This window comes from Nannobrachium achirus (assembly GCF_963921795.1).
Source record: "Nannobrachium achirus genome assembly, chromosome: 18".
Taxonomy (NCBI): Eukaryota; Metazoa; Chordata; class Actinopteri; order Myctophiformes; family Myctophidae; genus Nannobrachium; species Nannobrachium achirus.
Window position 1 is genome coordinate 53,281,531 of NC_137825.1, and position 25,523 is coordinate 53,307,053.

The 25,523-nt window shown below is 44.2% G+C and overlaps 1 protein-coding gene across 1 annotated transcript; it reads left to right on the forward strand.

The window, feature by feature from the left end:
* Positions 1-2,080: 2,080 nt before the first annotated feature.
* Positions 2,081-23,544, forward strand: fam171a2b (family with sequence similarity 171 member A2b; the record flags this gene model as incomplete). Its single annotated transcript, XM_080747553.1, has 11 exons — positions 2,081-2,177; positions 7,389-7,616; positions 8,221-8,313; positions 10,593-10,751; positions 12,264-12,437; positions 13,889-14,002; positions 18,141-18,267; positions 19,452-19,911; positions 21,448-21,792; positions 22,346-22,607; positions 23,063-23,544. The coding sequence occupies 11 exons, from the start codon at positions 2,081-2,083 to the stop codon at positions 23,542-23,544; spliced, it is 2,541 nt and encodes an 846-aa protein (XP_080603679.1).
* Positions 23,545-25,523: the final 1,979 nt, after the last annotated feature.

Consider the following 25,523-nt stretch of genomic DNA (forward strand, 5'->3'; position numbering starts at 1 on the left):
GTGGAAACCTTGTATGTCCATAAATAAATTAATAAACTCATATGTGAGCTAAATAAGGCCACAGGGGCTCAGAAATAATTTAATTATTATACTTTTGATTAATTATTATAACTTCGTATTATTAATATTATTATTATTATTATTAGACTCATTCAAATGACCACCAGTGAGCCCTGCTCACTTCATTGAACAACATAACTGTATTGTATTAGATATTATAATAATATATAATAAATATTTAATACATCTAATATATGTTGCCAATGCATCTCAGGCTTTTTTATGGAGTAACGCAAAAGTAGTGTAACGAGTAGTGTAACAAGTTACTTTCTCCAGGAAGTAATGAAGTAGTGTAAGGCACTACTTTTTTCAGAGGTAATATGTAATATGTAGTGCACTACTTTTTGGAGTAACGGATCCCAACTCTGCTGGTGCGGACATTCCATGCACCTAGGCGAATTGTAGTTTTGGGCCCGAGCAGACTGGTTTTCGCTCTCCTGACTTCCTGCTGGAGGATTTCATCAGAAGAGGTCATGCCGCCAATTGGTTGGCTCCAGTCTACTGCTAGATCCGTGTCAGTGTTTTTCGTTAAAGTTTCCGTAACAAAGATGTTTTTAACAGGGTGGGGTCGTTGGCCCCACGCCCAACCCCCAACTTGGAGGACCAGTTGCTGATTTTTGTCTGGACTCTACCCGGAATACCTGCCCGACATGGTTAAACCTGCTGGGGGCTAGGCCCCCGTCGGTATAGCTACCCGGGTCACGGAGACACACAAGCTTCCCCACCACGACAAGGTAACAGCACAGGGGAAGAGTTGGGTGGGGGGTGCGTGAAAGTGGGTGGAGGTGTGTGGGGTGCGTGAAGTTGGGTGGAGGTAGCTGAAAGTGCAGGGACGGATTAACCCCAGCGATGGCCCCTGGCCGATAATTTTATAGGGCTCCCCCCTCCCTCCCGACGTGCACTACCCAGCTCGGATTTTAAAGGAGTAGCTCACCCCCAAAATGACTTATTTTCTACTCACACTGCATGGAGACTTGAGTTCACTAATATTTTTAGTTTTTTGTCGCATTCCTACGGCAAACTTTTGATTACAATGAATTTACCACCATTGATTCCGGATGGGGACCCGAATGCATTTGGGTCCCCATCCGGAATCAATGCGGGCAAATTTACTATAATCAACATTTTGTCTTAGGAATGCAACAAATACAAAAAAAATATTATTGAACTCAAGTCTCCATGCCATGGTGTGAGTAATTTTGGGGGTGAACTACGTACTCCTTTAAGCCATGATGATCATCTGTGGGCCAAGAAAGCACCTGTAGACAACAGAGGAAGGGCCCACACATTTGATTTTTAGTTAACGTGTACATTTCATTTGAGTAAATTGTCAATGACCACGTGGCCCAGTTCCCCCAAGGGCCCCTGAGAGCCAAGGGCCCCTGGCAACGGCTCCACCGGCCCAATGGTTAATCCAGCCCTGTGAAAGTGAGTGGAGGTGGTGGAGGTGGATGTGGATGGATGGAGGAGGGAGAAAGTGAGTGGAGGTGGGTGGGGGTGGGTGAAAGTGGGTCTTTCTCTCAAGTTCAGTGTTTCTATGGTTTATATAGTGCATATTGCAGACATTCAGACATTTGGGCTAAAAGTAGGCCTATAACAAATCCCCAAATCCTGCGGACTTTAATATCGTTTCCATTTTGGTCTTATTATCATTATTATCTTTGTTATCACTATTATCATTATCATTATGTTAACATTACAGGTCCCACTGGACCTGGGATATGTTTCCATGGTTGTATTCAGTTGACTCAGTTGGCTGTTAGTTGGTCGCTGTTCCATTTGACAGCAGTAGAGGGTAATGTAGGGCAACTCCAACCTCCAGCCCAGACAATAAAAACAAGGCAGAGCTGAGCTTTCCCAGTTCCCACCACGACAGCATCTCAGCAGCGTTCTGATGTCAGCGAGCAGGCATCCGAGAAATGTGTGAATAATAGTCTACAGCTCTAAGCAGCGACCGGGGGAGAAATATGGATACATGGCCGCCGACCTGGGACTAGTAGGGAGGGATGTAGTTGCAAGGATGCCACCCAACTGCATCTCTCGTGTGCTCCTCTGGGTCTCCATCTCGGCCAGTCTCTTCACGATCGGCCAGTCTCTTCATGATCAAGGAGCATTCGGTAAGCTCGCCATACGGGGGATATGCAGCACAACGACACGATGGGAGTGGTCTTTCATGTCAAGGACCCCTAGAATTCTATGTATTTGACCGCGGACCCCCCCGATCTCAAGATATTTTGCTCCAGTAACCCCCAGAAAGAAGGATTTGAGTCAAAAATGTGATCTGCTATTTTCTGAAAAATCATGAAATATACGAGCCTTTTTTTAACATGGCTTTTGTTGACAACCCGTCGATTCTCGCGTGGATAATAACAAAGGCATGTGGGCGTTGTGAAAATACATATTTGAGGATGTGTATTCAACAAAAGAGCAGTAATATAGCCTATAGGCCTACTAATAAATCCACTGAATGGTTTTGGTATAAACCGCTCCGTTAACCCATAGCCTATATGAATTGAATAATATTGAGTTATTGACTATAGCCTATATAGTTCGAAATATAATTTCAAATTTCAAAGTCAATTTCAAGCTAAATAGGCCTACGTGTTTTTAACATGGATATGAATAGGACTATATGAGTCGCTTGAGAATCTTAATTCTTTATGACGGCTTGCCTTTATGTTGGTTCTGCCTGTGATATTCTTTCATGTAGCAATAATTCCAGGCCCCACTGTAATATGCAGGCCTTCGTGTAAAAAATTGCTTAACGACAGTGTAATATGCATGGTGGGGTGTGGGGTGAGTAGCCTATTAACAGTAGGCTATATATGTCAGTTAAAAACAACAACAAACAGCATAAAATATGCTATGAGACAACAATGGTCCACGTTGGATTGAATGCAATGGCATGATGAAAAATGCTGCACCTATACTGTGTTTATAACTGTTCCAGTAGGCCTAAACAGTCAGTCTCCACTGTCAATGGAGGCATGCATTTTGTATTATGAAATGGTTTGAAACCGTTATGGGCTTATGGCTATAGCCTATACTCTACATGCTATTGTACACAGTAAACAACAAGAGGACAATCTGATTGTCTAAGTGCAGTCTTGTGGAATTTGTGGGTCAGCAGCATGGCCCACGGGGCACATGCATGGTTCAAGAAGAGGAGGTGGGGATTTTAATAGACATCTTTGGCCTTTACCAATCCAATTATAATTCCCAACAAGTTAATAGGGTAGTGGTTCTCACACTTTTTCATGTCAAGGACCCCTAAATTGACACTTATTAGCCCACGGACCCCCATTTGAAAAGGAATGCCAGGGACCCCCATATAAAGAGAAGATTTTTACGGCTCTATAGCAGTGATTCTCAACCATTTCAATTTCAAGGACCCCAGTTTGACATGCATTTTAGGCTACGGACCCCCATTTAATGGCTTTTATATCTCTGGGACCTATTTTTCTTTTTAATGTAAAATCAATGTTAATTTATCTGTGAGAGTGTACAAATGAAAATGTCATTTGGTGTTCCATTTGCTCTCAGAGTTACATACGCTTAAGGGTCCATTTGGTTCCTAGCTGAGGACCCCCTGGAACTGCCTCAAGGACCCCACTTTGAGAACCAATGGATTCTTTGTTCTTCAGAAATCACTACTGTAAATGATTGATAAGAGCGCTATAATACTAAAAGCAAAAGTTTAGTTTTCCATGTGGCGTTTGAATCTGCGTTGTTTCACTCACACTATTAGCTGCATTACATGCACTTTGGGTGATAAACCTATACTGTAAGATGCAGCCAAACAATTCAAGGCCATTAAGATTTTGATTTGACCATTATTTGTCAGTCTTTCTCTCTCTCCAGTGGAGCCTCTTCAAGCAGCACTGTGCAGTGGCGTCAGTTCAGAAAAAAGCTAAGGTATGGCAACATGACTGGTGTCTTGACACCAGTCATGTTGCCATACCTTAGCAACAGGCATGATACATTTATTTTAAGAAGTACATTCAATTTTCCCCCCCGTTTCTACGGTTTCTTGGGCAGCTAAACTTGGCATGTTTTAGTAAACGTGCCACAATTAACAATAATGCATTGCACCTGTGCGTCTGACCTGTGGAACCTGGGAATATACCATTTTGTCAAGATGGGGAGAACAGTGTGGAGAATATAATTATAATACCTTGTTAAAGTGACCATTTTGTAAAATGTTGCATTTGTAGTAGAGATGTTACCGATCAATCGGCAATGGATCGGATCGGGCCGATCAAAGCGTGATCGGCGATAATCGGTGGTTTAGATCAAAAGGTAAATTCACCGATCCGATCCGATCGGTGCATCCGATCAACCAGCCGTTCAGTATGCCCACTTGAGGCCATTTTGGGGTATTGATTTCCACAGTGCTGAAGGAATAATTAGTTACTGCTATGATAATAAATACATACATGTATGCTGGTAAATAACTATAAGGCAAATATATAAATGAATTCATGAGTGAATTAATTAATTAAAGTTAAAACATTAACATTTAGACAATATAAATAATATATAAATAATAACTTGATCGGATCGGTGATTGATCGGTATCGGGTGATCAAACTTTTGTGATCGGTGCTCGGTGATCGGTTCCAAAAAACCTGATCGGACCATCCCTATTTTGTAGTTATTTTACTGTAATTGAACAACATAATAACCAGCACAGATAGACAAAGAGACATTCATGGATTTATATTTAAAATTAACTTTAGTTTTCCCCCTGGACCCAGGGTATGGCATGCAGTTGCATACCCCTGCCATACCCAATTGACGCCCCTGGCAATGTGTTGAGTGTTCAGTCCATATTGAGGAAATCCTCTCCATGTTTTACACAAGGGAGCTTTCAATGCCCCAATTATTGTGAGGGAGGAGAGCACGCGCGCGCAGGGGCGTCACACCAAATTCTGGGCCCTGGGTACAAGGATTCACTGCGGGCCCCCCATGAATGTTAACTATTGAAAAATAGCAGACCTACAAGCTCACAGCGCGGCACCGAGTGCCGCGCTGCGAGCTTGTAGATCTGCTATTTTTGATTGTTTTTTTGAAAATGTGTGCAAGAAACCTATGTTTCCATGTCAGTGATGCTCAAACTTTTTCATGTGAAGGACCCTCAAAATGATATTTATTTAGCCACGGACCCCCATCTCAAAATATTTAGTTCCAGGGACCCCCCACCCAGAAGCAAAATTTGAGTTACAAATGTTCGCTTAAAAAATACATAATATATTCAAAGATTTGCACACATTTTCACAACTTTTCAAAAATAGCAGATCTACAAGCTCGCAGCGCGGCACTCGGTGCCGCGCTGTGAGCTTGTATATCTGCTATTTTTCAATAGCTAAAGTTACTAGGGCCCCTCCACCTTGGGCCCTGGTAACTCAGTCCCACTTTCCTACCCCTTGTGCCGCCCCTGCGCGGCGCGCGCGCGCACACCGCCATGCATGCATGCCTCAGTATCTACACACACACACACACAAATGACACACACACAACCTACACTAGTGTCTGAATGCCTCCATTATCGAGGCGACTGTCATCCAAACGTTCTGCATCAACGGGTTTGAACTGGTGATGATGAGTGGGGGACCTTATGGTAGGGGTCTTCAACAGGGGGACCGGGACCCCTAGGCCTGGGGGTCCTCGGAGTTACTACAGGGGGGGCCGCCAAATCTTTGTGTGATTGGATCATTCTTTTAATTGAACTTGAACCCTCGCATCCCTATTCTGAGGAGAACCTTAACCAAAAATATCAGATCTACAAGCTCTCAACGGCTCGCGCTGCGAGCCGTTGAGAGCTTGTAGATCTGATATTTTTGGCAAATAGGTTTGGTGTAGATGTAAAAAAGAGCAGACCAAGATTACAGAGTGAAAGGCCAAATTTACTAAGCATCGACGATTTAAATGTCTGAAAAACACATTAACACGAATTAGACTGATGACAGTCCTGTCAAACAAGTCTATGTATGAATATATCGATATAGGGAGGGAGAGACGGGGAGTGACATGTGGCAAAGGTAATCTGGATCGGGAATCGAACAGGCAACTCCGCCACGTATCCATGCCTACGTATGTGACAATGCCTAAAGTGGTATGCGCCCGGACAAGTAGGCCAGCGGGCGCCCCTCTGCAACACAATTTTATACAGCATGTACTGGGGGTCCCTGTTTTATCTCCCTCTCAGCTAAGGGGTCCTTGGCCTGAAAACGTTGAAGACCCCTCCCTGCCTTATAGCGCTACAGGGGATGATGATGGTCCATTCTAGGAAGCTAAGCACAACAAGCCACTTTAAAGCTTTTGGCAGGTCAATATATGCGTCCATGGAAACAGTCCCCCACTGAACGTGTATCAGTGTGGTCCAAGAGAAGAGGGGGGGAAACAAAATGTTCGAGGCTGTGAAAGATGTGCAAGGCGCATACAGTAAGACGACAGGGTGTGTTTATTTGATGGGTGTTCACGAGGTTGTCTGCAACGTGCAAATGCAGACATGGCTCCCGACTGGAGCGAGTCACGCTGCAATGCCCCCAAGGTTGTTGGTCGTTTTGATTGTTTATAATATGCTACTATAATTTACCCTTCCCTGTGTAGGCCATTTGGCTTAGTTTGAAAGACAGTAACTCACAAGTGACTTGGTAAATTAATATGGGGCATAGTCAAGTGTGATTACCGATCCGATTCTGTAATCGGACTTGCGCGAGCCATATCGAGGTCAAGAAATGTTTCTGAATGTGGTTTGTACAGAAGATGTCTATTCTGTTCCACCGGTTAATATTATGCAAATAAATGAGAATAATGTGCTGAAAAATGATTTTGTGTCTGGTTGGCTGGTCAACCGGTTCACATTCCTGGAATGGGTAGCATTAACAACAAGTAAAGTAAAAAGGTGTGTAGACAGAACCATGAGGTAACACGTTAAATTGCATATAGAGCGCTCTCTCCACCATCTTGCACAGCAGGGACGTGCAGAGAATGTTAGAGAGGCAGGGGCTGACATTTCTTAAAGGGCCTTGTAAAGGGCCTATCTAAAATAGCAGACCTCCAAGCTCACAACTTGTTGTGAGCTTGGAGGTCGGCTATTTTCGATGCTTGATTTCTAAACAGAGAGGACAATTCTTTCAACATAAGATGCTGCATTCAAGTTCAGGAGAGTTTGGACAACGCAATTCTCTTGAATGCATTGAGGGCATTTGCATTTCTTTCACAATAGTATTAATGTTCTGGAGAGGGCACTTTTTTTACAGACGGATAAAAGGGCAGGGGCTCAAGCCCCCTTTGATGTCTATGTGTGCACGTGCCTGTTGCAGAGGTCCAAGTAAGAGTCCAGGTGTTTGACAACAGCGACCTTTCCCCGCTGGCCGATGCGCTGGTGGAAATCCACGGGAACCAGACTCTCCTGGCGTCCAGCAAGGCGGGCAGCGACGGCGTGCTGCGAGTGGACTTCCTGTACCGCCCGGGGACGTGGGTCATCATCACGGCGTCCAAACAGGACTACGTCACCAACTCGGTGCCGTGGCACTCCAACCGCATCCCCTGTAAGTCACATCCGGTTGCCCCTCAAAAGAGAGCAGAACAGAACTGATTTAGGATGAACAGGCCATGGGGCTTGTCGGTTTTTGTACTTTTGCAGCACCCATGTGTCCTCACGCATCGCTTGCCTGTCTTTCACATGTCGCTTCAAGTAGATCGGCCCCGCTCCCCCGCCTCCCCGGTCGGAAATCTTTCAAAGAATCCAAACTAGAGAGAAGAAAGTGAATGAAATTGAAAGAAAATAGCACGACGCTCACAGAGGGGCAATGATCGCTTCAGCACACACAAAGCACATGCAAAACGCGGGCGAGAGAGAAGAAAATGAATGAAATGGAAATAAAATTCACAAAAGGCAAAACAATGATAAATAGATCAGATATTGATCAGCTTCGTCGTAACGTGAACCACGTTTCTTAGCCGATGTGTCAACCATTCCAAAAGCCATACGATTGGAAGTTATTGCTCTACACAACAAACTCAGAGGAACGGGGAGGCGGGGGAAAAGGGTGGATCTATTGGAAGCGACATGTGAAAGATAGTCAAAGCTCACCCATCATCCCCCGTTAGTGTGTTTGGATGACTCTGGCATCTCTCTCTCTCTGCTTCTAGTGTATGCATCTGTAAGCCTGTACCTACTGGTCCAGAGGCCAGGCACGCTTATTCTGTACGATGATGTCCTGCAACTGCTGTCCGGCTCTCCAGGTAAGAAACAAAAGCGGTTTTGAGAGGAATGCTGTGAGGGCGGGCGATTATTTTGGGACGTGCGGAGAAGTTGAGGTGCAGCGAGGCGAGCGGGCGCGGTCCCGTGAAATTCTCGCTCGCGTGCTCTCCTTCGTGGGCGCGCTCGCGGGCAGCAAGAGCTGGATTGTGGTCATCCAGCCGGGCGGTATTTGTGAAATACCGCCCGGCGTTCACTCGCGGAGCGATTGTGTTTGTGTCTCCACCGCAGTGCGATCCCTGCTGATCCGAGCCAGAAAGCCCGCAGCAACCGTGCCCCGTCTGTAAGGCGCTTAACTCACTCACTACCATTGACGAGATATGACAGATCATTTTATAAGGTCCCCACTACCAATGACGAGATTTGACAGATTATTGTTTTGTCTGTGTTTAATCGAGTCCTTGCTCTTGTCCCGCCTCTGAACACTGCATCCGGTTCCCGCTAGGCCAGGGTAGGCTTATTTCCGTATCCGAAGATTCTGATCTACGTCCAGGTCAATAGTGTTTACGTCCACAAAGGGTAGATTATCTCCGAATCTAATTTCCCCCGCGAGTTTTTGCAGTAAGCAAGCTACATTCAAACGAGCCTAGCAATGGAATGGATTATCGCGGTCACTTTTTCTTCGCCCAGCGTTTCAAGAAATCTTCCCGTCTTTTTGGACATCGTATAACACACTCTAAATGAATTTAATTCTGGTAGTGAATGAGTTAAGAGTTGGTGTCATTAGGTTTGTGTGGTCTGGTTCAAACCACATGCTTTGCATAGTTTCATCCGTCAGGTCAGTGACTTGACATTGTAGCACGCAACAAAAGGGATATTTATAGACATGCAGCTGCCAACAATATTAAGAAGGTATATCGTCACTGTCGGGCAGAAACCTTGTATCTCCAAGTTTCAAATGTGTACGTTTTTTTCGCAAAGCTAAGCCTTGCTTCATCATACAAGGCCGCCCGTCACACAAAAGTAGTGAAAACAGCAGATCTACAAGCACACAACGCCTCGCACCGCGAGGCGTTGTGTGCTTGTAGACCGGCTGTTTTTACAAGTTTAAATCATGATAGTTTAGTAGTAGTTTAGAATGATAGACTAGTTTAAAATGATAAATTCAAAACAAACGGTTTTGGACATACCGGTACAAGGTTTCCACCCGACAACAACGATATGCAGTATATTTATTTCTCTACGGTATGGGCGCTGTCTTGCATGGGCTTCCCTGCTCCCCTGGACCTTTTTTTTTTAGATTTTACAGCTCAACAACACTTAGGTGACCTTGTATTATTCACTGCCTCTGTCGCCATAGCAACAACTGGCAGCCCAGTTGTACCTTGCTACGAATCTTATTTATACATGCACCTCGCCTCTACCACTCATATACTAGTTGGAACAGATATTGAAAAATAGTAATAATAATTACAAATAAATAAATCACATTTAAACATATACATATATATACTGACGTGGAATCATTTATGGACTCCCATCTTTAAGTCTAGCGGAATTGGAAACTCTCAAAAGATCAGGTCACTTTGACTCAGATGCAATATAAAATGGTATAGAAAGATGTATTTACAGCGCTGTAACATTCACACATCAGACATGTTGTCACAGCAAGGCACAAAGATAGACTGACTTGTTCTACCCTGATGGTCCCTTCGTAACTAGCAGATCCGGTTCTAGACCGGATCCAGGCGGATATGGCAAGCATTTGCGGGAGCGGCCGGGATTTCCGGGAGGTTCAGTGCCACTCGCGGGTGTCCGGGAGGAGACGCTGATTTCCGGGAGACTCCTGCAACATCCGGGAGACTTGGGATGTCTGCATTTAGAACTAAACGTTGCTCTCAAGAATGATTTTGAAAACATTTGAAGCGAGAAATAGACAATGCAGTAGCCAAATATGGATTCTATTTCATCAACACTTCCTTGTTTGCGTTGAGACGACGTTGGGCTCTGCGGACGGCCACTCTCGGCCAGTGCAACAATTTCACTATACTGTAAGCAAGGACATATATATTTTTTTTTTTACTTGGGTCAATGTATTCATTTATTTCAGTAACCGTGCAATAAGCGGGATAACATCTCGCTCAGTGGTCATTATCGATTGATAGGAGCCCTTCAGGTTGATATGCATATCAACAACCTGTTGGGCTCCTATCACTCGATAATGACCGCTGAGCGAGATGTTATCCCTTACATAACACAAATTGGCTTCATCGGTGCACGGGACAGCAGTCACAGCATAGGGAGTGTCATTGTATCTCCGCAGGTGCAAGGAACCAGCCGCTGGTGCAACTCCAGCGGAAGTCTCTGCAGCTCCCGGCCAGCTCCAACTACACAGCCCTGACCGCGGTGTTGACCACGGCCACCAGCCAGTATGAAATAGGAGGTTTCCCCTACCTGCTGGGCCTCGAGACCAAGAGCTCAGGTGGGGCATCCGTTTGGGAAAGCAAGTGTGTGGATTATGTGAGACTGACATATAGGGATGGATGGGACAATATGATAAATGTCATATCACGATTATTGTGGCCAAAGAAATCTCGATTTACGATATCATCGCGATAATCAAAAAATTCCCAACATCCATTAACCTGCTGGGGCGGAACATTTGCCAAAAAATAGCAGATCTGCTATTTTCTTTTCTTTTTTTTTTTACTATTTTGCAAAACATTTTTTAAATACTTCAAATACATAGAAACCTTGTGAGCTTGTAGATCAGCTATTTGAAATATTTATTTATTTATTCAGAATAGTAAAAAATGGCAAAAGAGTTTGGGGACAAAAATAGGGCCCATAGTCTTTTGAATAAAATTCCTTTTAGTCACGTTTTAGTAATCTGGCATGTTTTAGTTTTAGTCTAGTTTTAGTTGTCTAAATATCGCAAGATTTTAGTTGACTAAATCTACAAAAATATTTCTTTATTTTGGTGGTGCCTTGATGATGCGTGCAGATCTGCTATTTGCAGAGCGCAACATCCGAGCGCAACGAAACATAAGATGACATGTCTTTTAGTTCTACCGGATCTCATCTCCACTTGTTCCCCTAACATTTTAATCTAGTTTTTATTTGTTGATGAAATTGTCAATATAGTCTTACTTTAGTCATAATACCTTAGTCTGTTTAGTTTTAATTTAGTTTTCGTCAGTGAGAGCCACGGCTCGTAGTCGACGAAATCAACACTGGGTCAATGGTACATTACGTGTCCCCGGACACACACAGTGTTCAATGAAAAGGAAATTCAGCATCAGTGGAAAATGTGCAATCATCTGAAGTAGTGTTTGCAGACCTTGGTCTACGGAGGTAACGTTAGACACTTTCCTTGTCTTGTTGTAGCTGGAAATATACAGTAGAACATGGTGATGTAACAGACAACAGCCAGGGACACTATTTCAACTATTGGTTATATAACAGAAATTACATAAGAACACAGAGAAGTTCTGCGGCGGCGAGGAAGCTATGAAAGACTCTTTTATGTTTTATGTTCTGCGGCAGGCACGTGCACACATAGACATGAAAGGGGGCTTAAGCCCCTGCACTTTTAACCGTCTGTTAAAAAGTGCCCTCTCCAGACCATGAATGCAGTTTTTTCTATGGTGAAAGAAACGCAAATGCCCTCTTTCCATGCCATACCAAAAGGCAGCATTCAAGAGAATTGCCTTGTCCAAACTCTCCTGAACTTGAAAGCAGTATCTGAAAGATTTGCCTTCACTGTGTAGAAATCTATGCCGTACGCCACATCTCCAGTATTGCCTTTTTTATGCTTAGTTTAGTGTGGTATCAAGTACTGAAAATAGCCGACCTCCAAGCTCACAACGCGTCGCAGTGCGACGCGTTGTGAGCTTGGAGGTCGGCTGTTTTCAATATTTTCACCAAAATGCCCTTTTAGACATTTCAGCCCGTGCCTCTCTAACATTCTCTGCACGTCCCTGTTCTGGGGCAGGAACCGGATGGACAGACCTGACAGCGTTGGCAGTGGTCAGCATCCAGCTCTTTGACGAAGATGGCAGCGCCGTTGAGGTCTCCGATCCCATCAACGTCTCCGTGCCACTGCCCTCTGATACCCGCAACAGGGTCGCCACGAGTGTACCGGCCTGGGTGTACGAGCCTAAGACGGGTAAGTGAAAGAAATAAACGTTGTTTGTTCCACGTGTGTCCTTCAAGATGGGGGGGCCATGATTCTTCCCTCCGCTAAAAGATCAGGTATTATGATTATACTAGGAGGAAGATTTTTTCCAAAAAGCTGTACAGAAAGTGTTCAAATTATGTTTTTATGTGGTCACACCCACTAGTTCATTAAGTATGCCTGGTTGCCAGGTGGGTGGTGACCCAGCTGAAGTTAGCCACACCCACAGTGTTGGGTGTATGGTAAAAGGGGAGGGGATGAGTTTATGATTGCGACCGTAGGTCGCAGTAATACGATGAAAATCTGCAGATCCTGTCAGAGGGTAACGTCAGAGGCCGGGTCTTCCTATCGCCAAAATAAAAGTCTGGGTTTCCGAGGCTAGAGGCAGGGTAACACAACAAGACAGCCTGTTCAACTCCATTTTTTTCTAGAACTGCCGATCCAACCAATATGCCCATATCTCCATATACATGGATCTCCATATATGGTTATCGGGGATCTCCATATATGGGTAACTGGTCCGATATACAGTATATTAATAATGAATTCCGTCCTGTGCGAATTCAGGTCCAACCAGGGAAGCTCCCCCTATCAGGTGTTAAGAAGCGGCTAGCTCACTCCTCATGCACTGAATGAAGCATGAGCTCAGTTCGGGGCCCTCCCCAGGCGTGGCAGAGGGAGAGCAGAGCCCAGGATTACAGCTTAGGCAATTGGCACTGGGTGAAACAATGGGTTACAAAAATCGTGTGATAAAAATGATTAAAAAAAAAAAAGTGTTCTGTGGTTTTGGTTTAACCCATTTAGGCCTGAACACATTATGACGCAATATTTTATGCTTTAAATATAAAAAAATAGCAGATATACAAGCTCACAGCGCGGCACCGAGTGCCGCGCTGTGAGCTTGTAGATCTGCTATTTTTGAAAAAGTCGTGAAAATGTGTGCAAATCTTTGAATATATGTATTTTCAAAGCGAACGTTTGTAACTCAAATTTTGCTTCTGGGTGGTCCCTGGAACGAAATATTTTGAGATGCGGGTCCGTGGCCAAATAAATATCATTTTGGGGGTCCTTCACATGAAAAGGTTTGAGCACCACTGACATACAGTAGTAGTCTCTCAAGAACAGACTAACTGAGCTCCAGTTAAATGAAAAGGACCTTTTCTTTGGCGATGGCTGGCCAGGTTGCTGACATAGAAACATAGGGTTTTTAAAAAAAAAACCTTAGAAGGATTCAAAAGACACTTATAGAATCGGGTCAAAATTCTAATTTTCACGATTTCTCAAAAATAGCAGATCTACAAGCTCGCAGCGCGGCACTCGGTGCCGCGCTGTGAGCTTGTATATCTGCTATTTTTTTATATTTAAAGCATAAAATATTGCGTCATAATGTGTTCAGGCCTAAATGGGTTTAAATGCGTATGCTTTTCCTGTATGATTTCCAGGGTTGTGGATAAGGAATGGCACCGGGTACATCAAAAAGGAAGGCACGCAATTCATGTGGAACGTGGTGGTGCCTCAGATGGGGTATTGGTTGGCTGCCTTTCCGTCGTCTTCAGGTACGGACTCACTCCTCAACTCATTAGCTTCTTTTGTGCTCGAGGTCCCTTCACGTGTCTTGAAAATAGGGATGGGACGATAAGCGATATTATCGGTTATCAATCATGATAAAAAACACTCACGATAATCGTATCGTAGAGTTTTATTTTATCGTGAAGTCGTCCTCCGTCATGCACTGGGATCAATTCTCCTTTTATTTGCCGAGCTGCATATCCGCTACCACTTAAACCCTCTATTGGTAAAATGTACTTATAATACTTATAACAAGTTGTGAGCTTGTAGATCGGCTATTTTTTGGCCCCAGGATAATGGATATTGGGGATATGTTGATTATCACGATAATATCGTAAATCGCGATTTCTTTGGTCACAATAATCGTGATATGACGTTTTCAGATCGTCCCATCCCTACTTGAAAATGGAACTACCGTATAAAAGACGAATATCCGCCTATTACAGTAACATTGCATTTTGCAACGCACTCATAACTTTTTGCAAGAAGAGTGCCTCTTTGATGAATGTCTTATTTTCTAGGTAGAAATTTGTCTTGTAGCCGGGGAGCCACTGTGCCAAAATGAGAGAAGACCTGTGATGTGACATACTCCAAATTTTAGTTTTTCCTATTCATTTGGTCAATAAGGTATACAGAATGAGAGGCCTGCCCTGCTCTGCCGGAAACACTGCGCGAAAAAAAGTTTCCCATTGACTTCACTATACTGGAAAAAAACACACCAAAAAAAGTAGCATGTGAGGGGTCAAACTAAGGGTTCTTCATGATTCTGAATCCATTGCAAGCATTTGTTTTGCATGAAAAACATTCCTTGGGCTAGATTCCAGCCTCTCAAACCTGTGAAAAGTGAGTCATCACTTTTCACCGTTATTTTGGTCCGTTTTCTAGCCCAGGAATGTTTTTCATGCAAAACAAATGCTTGCAATGGATTCAGAATCATCAAGAACCCCTAGTTTGACCCCTCACATGCTACTTAAAGCATATTTCTTTTGGTGTGTTTCTTTCCTGTATATTGAAGTCGATGGAGTGAATATACAAATGGTCATAACTTTTTTTCGCAGAGTTTCTGGCAGAGCAGGCCTCTCATTCTGTGTACCTTAAAGTTATACCATGTAACTTTTTTTATAAAACAAATCTTAAAATGGTCCTAGCTGTTAAATCGCTAAAGTTTTAGAACCCCCACTCCGTTATTTTCAGCTTCTAAAGCCTTCTCTTTATATGTTTTCTATGATCCCTGCCCGGGACCGGTTTTCACGGAAAAATTGCGTCATCACACTACCGGCCAATCACAGCGAGGGTTATACACTGCCGGCCAATCACAGCGCAGAACATACACTGCCGGGCTCTCTGGTGGGTTTAGGAAACACGCCTTCAGGAAGTACACTGCAGTGTTTACACTGGAGGAGTCTAGCATGTAACTCCCCAACCGCTGCTCGTAGAAGGACACGGGAGACCTCATTGAAAGCGTCTCGGCGAGGCGAGGCGGACGCGGTGGTCTGACGGCCCGGTCCGCGAGCGAAAAACGGACGAAAAAAGCAAACGCGACCGCGGTTTGCTATACTGCTACAGACCACCAGTTGAGCAACTTACACAGTATAGCTTTAATGACCAAATGAATAGAAAAAATCACACCCGTGTGAACTGAGCGGTGGTTTACCCACCTCATAGATCATGTGTACCGATTTTAGTGACATTTGAAGTAAATATGTAGGAAAAGGAGCAAAAAGTGTGTTTTGGAGAAAATTCAAGATGGCGGAAAATCTATCCTGGCGCAAATGGGCGTGGACTATATGGGGAGATATGGGAGATCTCCCCATATAGTCTCCCCATATAATGGGAGATATGGGGAGATGCGTCTTGACCCAAGGAATCCAGGGAAAAAAGAATTTTAATTTTCCGATCTACGGTTCAAGAGTTACGGGGCAAAACGTAAAGTGGGCCGTTATAGCGCCACCATGAGGCCGAGTGATGTAATTATTTTTCGATTCATTCTTAAAATCATTATGAATCTCCTCTCCGAGGTTTGAAACTGTAGCTCCTATGGTTTACGAGAGAAAAATACTTGAAAGTGATTTCTTGCATTGTCCCATTATAAGTCAATGGGGACAATTAAGCGTCGTTTTTTGCCGATTACGTCGGCATGGTAAGGCGGAACGAAAGGTAATAGCACACCATTCCCAGCCGAGCCGCACATTTTGATGTATATATTGCGCGAGTGGCGTAAATGGTGCGGCACTAGTTACACGCCGAAGTTTAGGCTACAGAGACGGACGGAGACAGACCCACACACACGGCCACGTATAGGAGCGTTGTGACCACCGCTCAAAAACAAAAATAAAAAGTATGTCATGACGTCACAGGTAAAACCCTATTCTTTGAGCTTTTGGGCCTTTGGCTCCCCGGCTATTGGGCTCTCGTTTTTCAGAAGGCCAACAGTCCTAGCGTTGCGAGATGTTCAAACCTATCAACATTCATTATAATTGAGCACTCATACTCCTGTGCATGGGGACATTCTCTCATCCAGGAATATTCCACTCTCATCAGCATCAGTATATCGTCACTGTCGGGCAGAAACCTCGTATCTCCAAGTTTCAAGTTTGTATGTTTTTTCACCAAGTAAAGCCCTGCTTCATCACACAAGGCTGTTGCACAAAAGTAGTGAAAACAGCGTTGTGTGCTTGTAGATCTGCTATTTTCACTAGTTTAGTTCATTTTTAAAACAATAAATACAAAACGAAAGGTTTTGTTCATACATGGTTTCCACCCGACACCGACGATATTCCTCTGTGAATATCATCCTTCCATTCCCTCAAGTAACCAAAGCACTTTGTGGCGTGAACTTTGAGGAGGGAAGTGTATCTGAGTGGGGATGTGTCTGCCATGGTTTCTACCAGGCAGTGGTGTAGAGAGCAGTGGTTCTCAACCTGTGGGTCGGGGTCCCCAAATTATGTTGGGGGGGTCCCCAGATGATTAACTTAATGTGCAATGTTGATTTCTCACACACACACACACACGCACGCACGCACACACACACACACACACACACACACACACACACACACACACACACTAGGGCATTCACGAATAGTGATTTTTAGTATTCGAATTATTCGACAGGACTGGCCAAACTGTCAAATATTAAGTAAGCAAGAGGCGAACATTGTGAAAATAGCCGATCTACATGCTCACAACGCCTCGCGTTGCGAGGCATTGTGAGCATGTAGATCTGCTATTTTCACAATACTTATCTGCGGAACCGAGTCACATTAAATGTAATACAATTCCAAGTGCTTGTCAGGGTGGGGGTCCCCAGTTCAAATATGTATATTTTGGGGGTCACGGCCTAAAAAGGTTTGAGAACCCCTGGTATAGAGCAGTAAGAAATTCATCCACCATTGGGCATTGGTAACTCATTCTTATGACTTCCTATCTAGCCAAGTTTTATAAACTATATATATTTTTAAAGAGAGAGAGAGAGAAAAAAAAGCGAATATTCGACTTCGGTGAACAACGTCGAATAGTGACTTTGATATTCGAATAATCGAATATTTGGTAAATGCCCTACTCCATAGACACATACAAAACAGAAAAAGTACAAAACTATGGCACCACCTCTTTAAAGGACAACTTTGATTTTTTACAACAAGGGTTCATATTTTAGATTGTAATTAGAGAAAAGAAAAGGTGAGTGTTAAAATGTTTTCATTTGCTTCGTTCTATTGTTTTATCGCGTTTACCGTGCTAAAATGTGGGGCATGCGTACGCATGGGGGCATGCGTACAAGTGGCTAAATATGTCTTTTTAGACACAATAAGCAAGCAGTTTCTTAATTGCTATTTACAGTAACACTTCTAGCCCCCATAAGTCACATCCAACCATGAAAGGTTGCGTTGTATCTTGGGAATGGGCTTATTCTGTGTAAAATTACATATTTAGCCACTTGTACGCATGCCCCCAACCACTGACATAAGAATCTCTGAAACAATAGAAAGAAGTAAATTAAATAATTTTAACACTCATCTTTTATACTCGTTAATTACAATCTAAAATATGAACCCTTGTTGTAAAAAACTAAAGTTGTCCTTTAAGTACAAACCGTGAGTCCTCTCTCCCACCGCTGCTTTCCAGGCATGGGTCTGGGCCACCCGGGCCTGAGGGACATCACCACCTACCACACCCTGTTCCTGCTGGCCATCCTGGGCTCGCTGGCCCTGCTGGTGCTCATCCTGCTGTGTGTGCTGCTCTACTACTGCAGGTGTGGCGAGCGTAGGCGCAGGTCTCACCTTAACGCTTCTTATCCACGTGCTGTTGAGATCACTACAAGCCGTTAAAGGGATATTCCACTTTCAACAGGGAGCAGTGGTAGGGCTTTTCTCCACATACACACCCATTGTAACTTCAAACTCCATTTTAACCATGATAGATTCATTAAAAACACCCATTATTTTATTATTTTTTATCTGGAGACTCATTTTACGTTCCTAATACGTGAGCAGGCCGTGTTTTTTCGATAACTTTTTTCATTTATTTTTAATAATTATTTGGAAAAATGGAAAAAATGAAATACAAAAAAATAATTATTAAAAATAAATGAAAAATGTTATCGAAAAAACACGGCCTGCTCACATATTAGGAGGGTAGTATGAGTCACCAGAAAAAATAATGTGTGTTTTTAATGAATCTATCATGGTTAAAATGAAGTTTGAAGTTACAATGGGTGTGTGTGGGGAGAGGCCCTGCGCCTGGAGGGCCTGGTAACATTTACATCAAATATCTAAATATTCAATCAAGCTAATTAAAAACTGTTCAGGGTGTTCATAAAAGCCTGATTAGATGATAAAATTACCAAAAGTTTTTTTGAAAGTGAAATACCCCTTTAAGACCACTTTGACCATCATTCTATGCTTTAACTATTCAAAAATTGCAGATTTACAAACTGACAGTGCGGCACCGAGTGCCACACTGTGAGCCTGCTAATTTTGAAAAATCTTGATATTTTTAGCAAATCTCAAGTATTTGCTTCTGGGGGCAGGGTCCCTGGAACAACATATTTTGAGATGGGGGTCCACGGCCAAATACATCCTTGACATAAAAAGGTTTGAGAATCACTGATTTCGAAGAAGGATTTAGAAGACATTTATATAGATCACGATTTCTAGAAAATAGCAGATCTACAAGCTCGCAGCGCGGCACTTGGTGCCACACTGTGAGCTTGTATATCTGTCACAGCACTGCACTCGCTGTGAGCTTCTATATCTGCTACAGAATTAGCTTCGATTTATAATGGTGACGATCACAGAGTAAATATTCATACACTATATTCATATTCTTTTTATACTTTTAACTATTAAGGCTGATCATTATTTAGTTCTTTTATGGGGATTCCAGTAAGTTCTTGTATTAGTTTTCTGACATTTGGTGTCTACTTTTCAATTTTAGGCGCAAGTGTCTGAAACCACGCCGACAGCAAGGCAAACCCCACTCTTCCAACCTGAACGGGGCAAAGAGAGACCAGGGCACGTCCACCTCGCGGCTGAATCTCATCTGCGGAGGCCACGTCGAATCCGGCCCTTCCAACGATTCCGGAAAGTCGGACATGTCCCCGTCGCGAGACTACCAGAGCTCGAGGGAAGACTTCACCAAGAACGTGCCCGCTCACAAGCTGCGGCACTCCAAGGGGAAGAACGCCTCGGGCCCGCAAAGGGGCGAGAGCTTCCCCATGAAGGTCACCCGGGCCACGGAGACCAACAATCTGGACAACCCTTTGCTGCACGAAGACTACGGCCGGAGCTACAGCCCCATGGAGGACAAGGAGTCCGACTATCACCGACACCACAGCGCCAACGACAATCGGGGCTACTCGTCCGATCCGCCGTCCCCGCCGCGGCTGACCTTCCAGGTAGGCCGATGTGGTGATAAATATATTGTTGAGACGATACAATGTCTCCACCATGTGCCCTTTTCAGAGATATCGTATATAACGTGATAAAAAATCCTGTTGAATTGAAAATACCAAGATTCATTGCAGAATTCATTCATTCAACCTGTATTTGTCTAAATCAGTAGTTCTCAAACTTTAAAATGTCAAGGTCTCCCTTTAACGGGTCCATTTGGTTTCATTTGTATACTGTCAGAGTTACATACTTGTAAGGATCAATAGGCTCTATGCACAGAAGCCATTTTGGCTAGTAGTTGGATGGTCTTCTCACTTCCTTCAGAGGTGTTACCAATAATACTAATGAAGGCTCTGTTCCATTCTGCTCAAACAGAGTCAGGGTGCTGATATTGTGCATGTTGGCTCACTAGAAACACTCTGCTACACCAGTGGGTCTCAAAGTGTGGCCCAGGGACCCTCGTGCTTCCTTGGGGGTTTCAAATGACCCCTTAAAAGGTGTTACTCTGAGAGTGTTCAAATGGAACCAAATGCAGGCGTAAAAGGTTTGAGAACCACTGTGCAACATGAAATGGAACAGAGCCTTCATTAGCATCATTGGTAACACCTTTGAAGGAAGTGAGAAGACCATCCAACTTCTCTCCAAAATGGCTGCTGTGCATAGGGCCTATTCAGACCTCCCAAAAGGAACCCAGAGAGTCCCTGGACCCCACATTGAGAACCACTGGTCTAAATGATCTGTTACTCCTTTTTCTTTTAGTTTTTGTTACCTTGTACTGTAGGTGGTTGTACTGTTAAAGAACCATTTCACCTCTGGGACAACCAGATCTTATTTTATTGTTATTTTATTGTGTTTTAGTTATTTTAGTATTTCAGCATGCTACAAACAACAATAAAATAAGATCTGGTTGTCCCAGAGGTGAAATGGTCCTTTAATGGACAACTTTAGTTTTTTACAACAAGGGTTCATATTTTAGATTGTAATTAGAGAATATAAAAGATGAGTGTTAAAATGATTTAATTTACTTCTTTCTATTGTTTTAGAGATTCTTATTTCAGTGGTTGGGGGCATGCGTACAAGTGGCTAAATGTGTCATTTTACACAGAATAAGCCCATTCCCAAGATACAACGCAACCTTTCATGGTTGGATGTGACTTATGGGGGCTAGAAGTGTTACTGTAAATAGCAATAAAGAAACTGCTGACTGATTGTGTCTAAAAAGACATATTTAGCCACTTGTACGCATGCCCCCATGCGTACGCATGCCCCACATTTTAGCACGGTAAACGCGCTAAAACAATAGAACGAAGCAAATGAAAACATTTTAACACTCACTTTTTCTTTTCTCTAATTACAATCTAAAATATGAACCCTTGTTGTAAAAAACCAAAGTTGTCCTTTAAGTAACTTGAAAAATAACCATTAAAAACCAACATGAAAAAGAATCGTGATAAGATCGTCCGTGTGTCGTGATACAGCTTGTGGAAAATATTGTGATATTGTATTTTTCCATATCGCCCACCCCCACCCCTTACTTCCAGGGATACATGCCGAGCCAGTCGGACAAACCCCCGGAGTACTCGGCGGCGGCGGCGGACAACAACCTGGCGCGGCCCACCTCCCTCAACACCCAGCCGGGGCAGATCATCTTCTGCCACTCCCTGGAGCAGATGAAGGAGAACATGTACCGCAGCATGGTGCCCACCCTGGTCATCCCGGCGCACTACATGCGCTTCTCCTCCGACTTCTCCGGGAAAGACGACAAGGACCCCAAAGACCAAGACAAGGACGGCGCTCAGACGGGGGGCGGCCCGCAGCACCACCACCACCACCACCACGCGCAGAAGCAGGGACACCAGCAGTCGCAGCAGCAGGGCGGCTCCCAGGTAGGGCTGCAAACTAACGGTTCTTTTCATAAGCGATGAATTAAATTATTATTTAACCCATTTAGAACGGGTACACATTATTGTGTATCATTATTTTAAGCTTTAACTATTGAAAAATAGCAGATATACAAGCTCACAGCGCGGCACCGAGTGCCGCGCTGCGAGCTTGTAGATCTGCTATTTTTGAAAAATCGTGAAAATTAGAATTTTGACCCGATTTTGACCCAGCGATTAGTTGCCGATTGGATTGAGATTTTTTTTTTTTAAGATTTGTTTTTGGGCTTTTTTATGCCTTTATTGATAGGACAGTAGACTGACAGGAAATGGGGAGAGAGATGGCAAAGGTCGTCCGGATCGGGAATCGAACCGGCGACGCCAGCAGGCATCATAGCCTAGTATGTGGTATGCGCCTTGACCACCAGGCCAGCGGGCACCCCATGGATTGAGATTTTTAAATTAGTTTGCAACTAATTCATCAATTCGATTACGATTAACCGATTAATAATCCATTTGATTATGATTAACCGATGAGCCGTTGCACCCCTGATCCCAGGGCGACGACTCGGAGGAGCCCAGCTGGGCCTCGGACTCGCCGGGCGGCGGCGCCATGACCTTCCCCGTGCTCTTCAACGACTCCACCATGGCCCAGATGAACGGCGAGCTGCAGGCCATGGCCGAGAAGAAGCTGATGGAGCTGGGCGTGAAGCAGCACCCGCGCGCCTGGTTCATCTCCCTGGACGGGCGCAACAACGCCCACGTGCGCCACTCCTACATCGACGTCGGGAACGACCTCAGCGGGGGCGGCGGAGGTAGGGGTGGCTGATATGGAAAAATACAATATTGTGATATTTTTTTAAACTGTGTCACGATACACAATCTTATCACGGTTATTTTTTATGTTGTTTTTTATAGTTATTTTTTAAGTTACTCAACCAACTACAAGGTAACAAAAATCTTTTGGGGAGGTCTAAATTGACCCTTACAAGTATGTAACTCTGACAGTATACAAATGAAACCATTAAGGGGAGACCTTGACATTTTAATGATTGAGAACTACTGATTTAGACCAAAATGCAGGTTTAAATGATTTCGGCAATGATGTATTAACAATTAACAAACAGGATTTTTTCATAAGGCTCCCTCATTGTATCACGATATATACAATATCTCTGAAAAGGCATATCGTGGAGACATTGTATCGTGGAGACATTGTATCGTGGAGACATTGTATCGTCTCGACGATATTTATCACCATATCGCCCACCCCTAGGCGGAGGTCCCGGCAGCGGCATCCGAGACGTCAACCTGGAGACGCCCCAGGAGGCCCACGAGCGCAAGGTGGCGGCGGCGTCCCACCGGAAGGGGAAGGACGAGCGCGGCGGCGGAGGCGGCGGCGGTGGCTGGGGCACGGGCGGCAGGAAAGGACACGGCGTCGGGAAGACCTACTCCAAGCTGGCCTACCCGGACCACAGCGAGCCCAGCAGCAGCGAGGGCCGCCCCGTGTCGCCCGAGGAGAACTCCCTCACCCCGCTCCTGGACGAGGACCCGCCGTCCTCCCGCGGCTCCACCATCCCCCGGCGGGGGACGCGGAGCCGCGTCAACAGCAGCCGCAGCAGCAACAACAGCGAGAACCGCCGCGACTCCATGACCAGCCCCGAGGACGACTTCAACGACGACAAGGACGAGAACAAGAAGAGCCCGTGGCAGAAGATCGAGGACAGGCCTCTCATGGTCTTCCACCCCAAGAAGTAATGATAGAAACTTCAATATCAATAGTGGCCCCCAGCCACTCCGTGGCTTGGCCACTAATAAAGCATCTTTGTTTTGGGGTCGAACAAATGGAGCTCTTTTTTCCTCCCCCGGATTTATACCTTGTTCTGCAAGCTCACAACGCGCTCCGCTGTGCCGCGATGTGAGCTTGTGGAGCCGCTGTTTTTTTTTTTTGGTGTATAAATCTCGCTTTACAATCCTCGGAGTGGGAAATTCCTTGATCTCTTCAAACGTGGACGATGAGGAAAAGGAGAGTGTCGTTTCAACAAAGCGAGATCACAATAAGCACAACCATGCTCCGCTGGCCAATGGTCGGGTCTCTCTCTCAGTCTCGCTGTCATCCACCCCCATTGGTTTTCACTCGTATAGCCTGAAACCTATCCAGTTTGTTGTTAATCCTATCACTTATATATACACCACTAGGGCTGTCACAATTATTACATCATTTTCTAATCGCAATTATTTGACATAATCACGATTATTTTTCATAATCGTCATAATCATTTCCATGTTGAGAAATGTCCATATATTTATTTAAAAAAAAGTAAAAAATAGTGGAAATAGCAGATCTACAAGCTCACAACTTGTGAGCTTGTAGATCGGCTATTTCCACTATCAGTGTTCTTTTTTTAAGTATAAAGTGCTCAAAAATGTCAGTAATTTCTTTGTATATTTAGGTTATGTGTCATATCTGCCATGTGCAACTTCAAAGCCTAAAAGCCAAACAGAAATGTAATTGTCAACGACAAAAACACAATTAAATCGTTAATCACAATTATTTGAGTGACAATTAATCGTCATAATGTCATAATCGTTACAGCCCCCATACACCACTCAACCAATGTCTGAGCCATTGCATAAACTGACTTTGGAAATAGCCATCGCAAAGAGCAAAACACGAGTTAGGAGGAGAATAAAGCACTTACAGCACTGAGTGATCGTGCGATGATTCGTCCAGCGTTTGGAATTGAATTACGATTTTATACGAATAATTGAAGCGTAGAGAGTTGAAAGTAGACGTGCACATGTGTTTCCATGGCTACTCTGCTGCCATGTGTTTGTAATTAAGACCAAGGTTTCCCAAATGACGTGCACAGAGAGGCCCCAAATATCTCCAGATATTGTGTGTCGGTTGATTACTTTTGCCTTCAATCTTTTTTACGTGTAACCGCCACAAACACACACTCCACCTTACACACACACACACACCCACACACACACACACACACACACACACACACACACACACACACACACACACACACACACACACACACACACACACACACACACACCCCTACCGTCAACGGTTCATTGAGACGTCAACGTTCATTGTGCATTTTGCTCCTTTCAGGGATGTAATTGGTTTCCTCTTTCTTCTACTACTGTGTCTTCGTGGTGTAATTGATTAGTCCCATGGTTAATGATTTGCAACGTTGTTCCTCGCGTTCGACTCTACCTTGTCCTCTCGTGTAATTCATTGACTTTAAGAGTAGGCTACCACTGGCCCCAGGGGCGTCACAAGGGGTAGGAAAGTGGGACTGAGTTACTGGGGCCCAAGGTGGAGGGGCCCTAATAACTTTATCTATTGAAAAATAGCAGATATACAAGCTCACAGCGCGGCACCGAGTGCCGCGCTGCGAGCTTGTAGATCTGCTATTTTTGAAAGATTGTGAAAATGTGTGAAACCCTAACCCTGGAACTAAAATTTTAGATCGGGGTCCGTGGCCAAATACATAATCATCTTGGGTGTCCTTGACATAGGTTTCTTGCACACATTTCCCTGATTTTTTTCAAAAATAGCAGATATACAAGCTCACAGCGCGGCACTCGGTGCCGCGCTGTGAGCTTGTATATCTGCTATTTTTCAATAGTTAACATTCATGGGGGGCCCGCAGTGAATCCTTGTACCCAGGGCCCAGAATTTGATGTGACGCCCCTGACTGACCCTACGGTTCTGC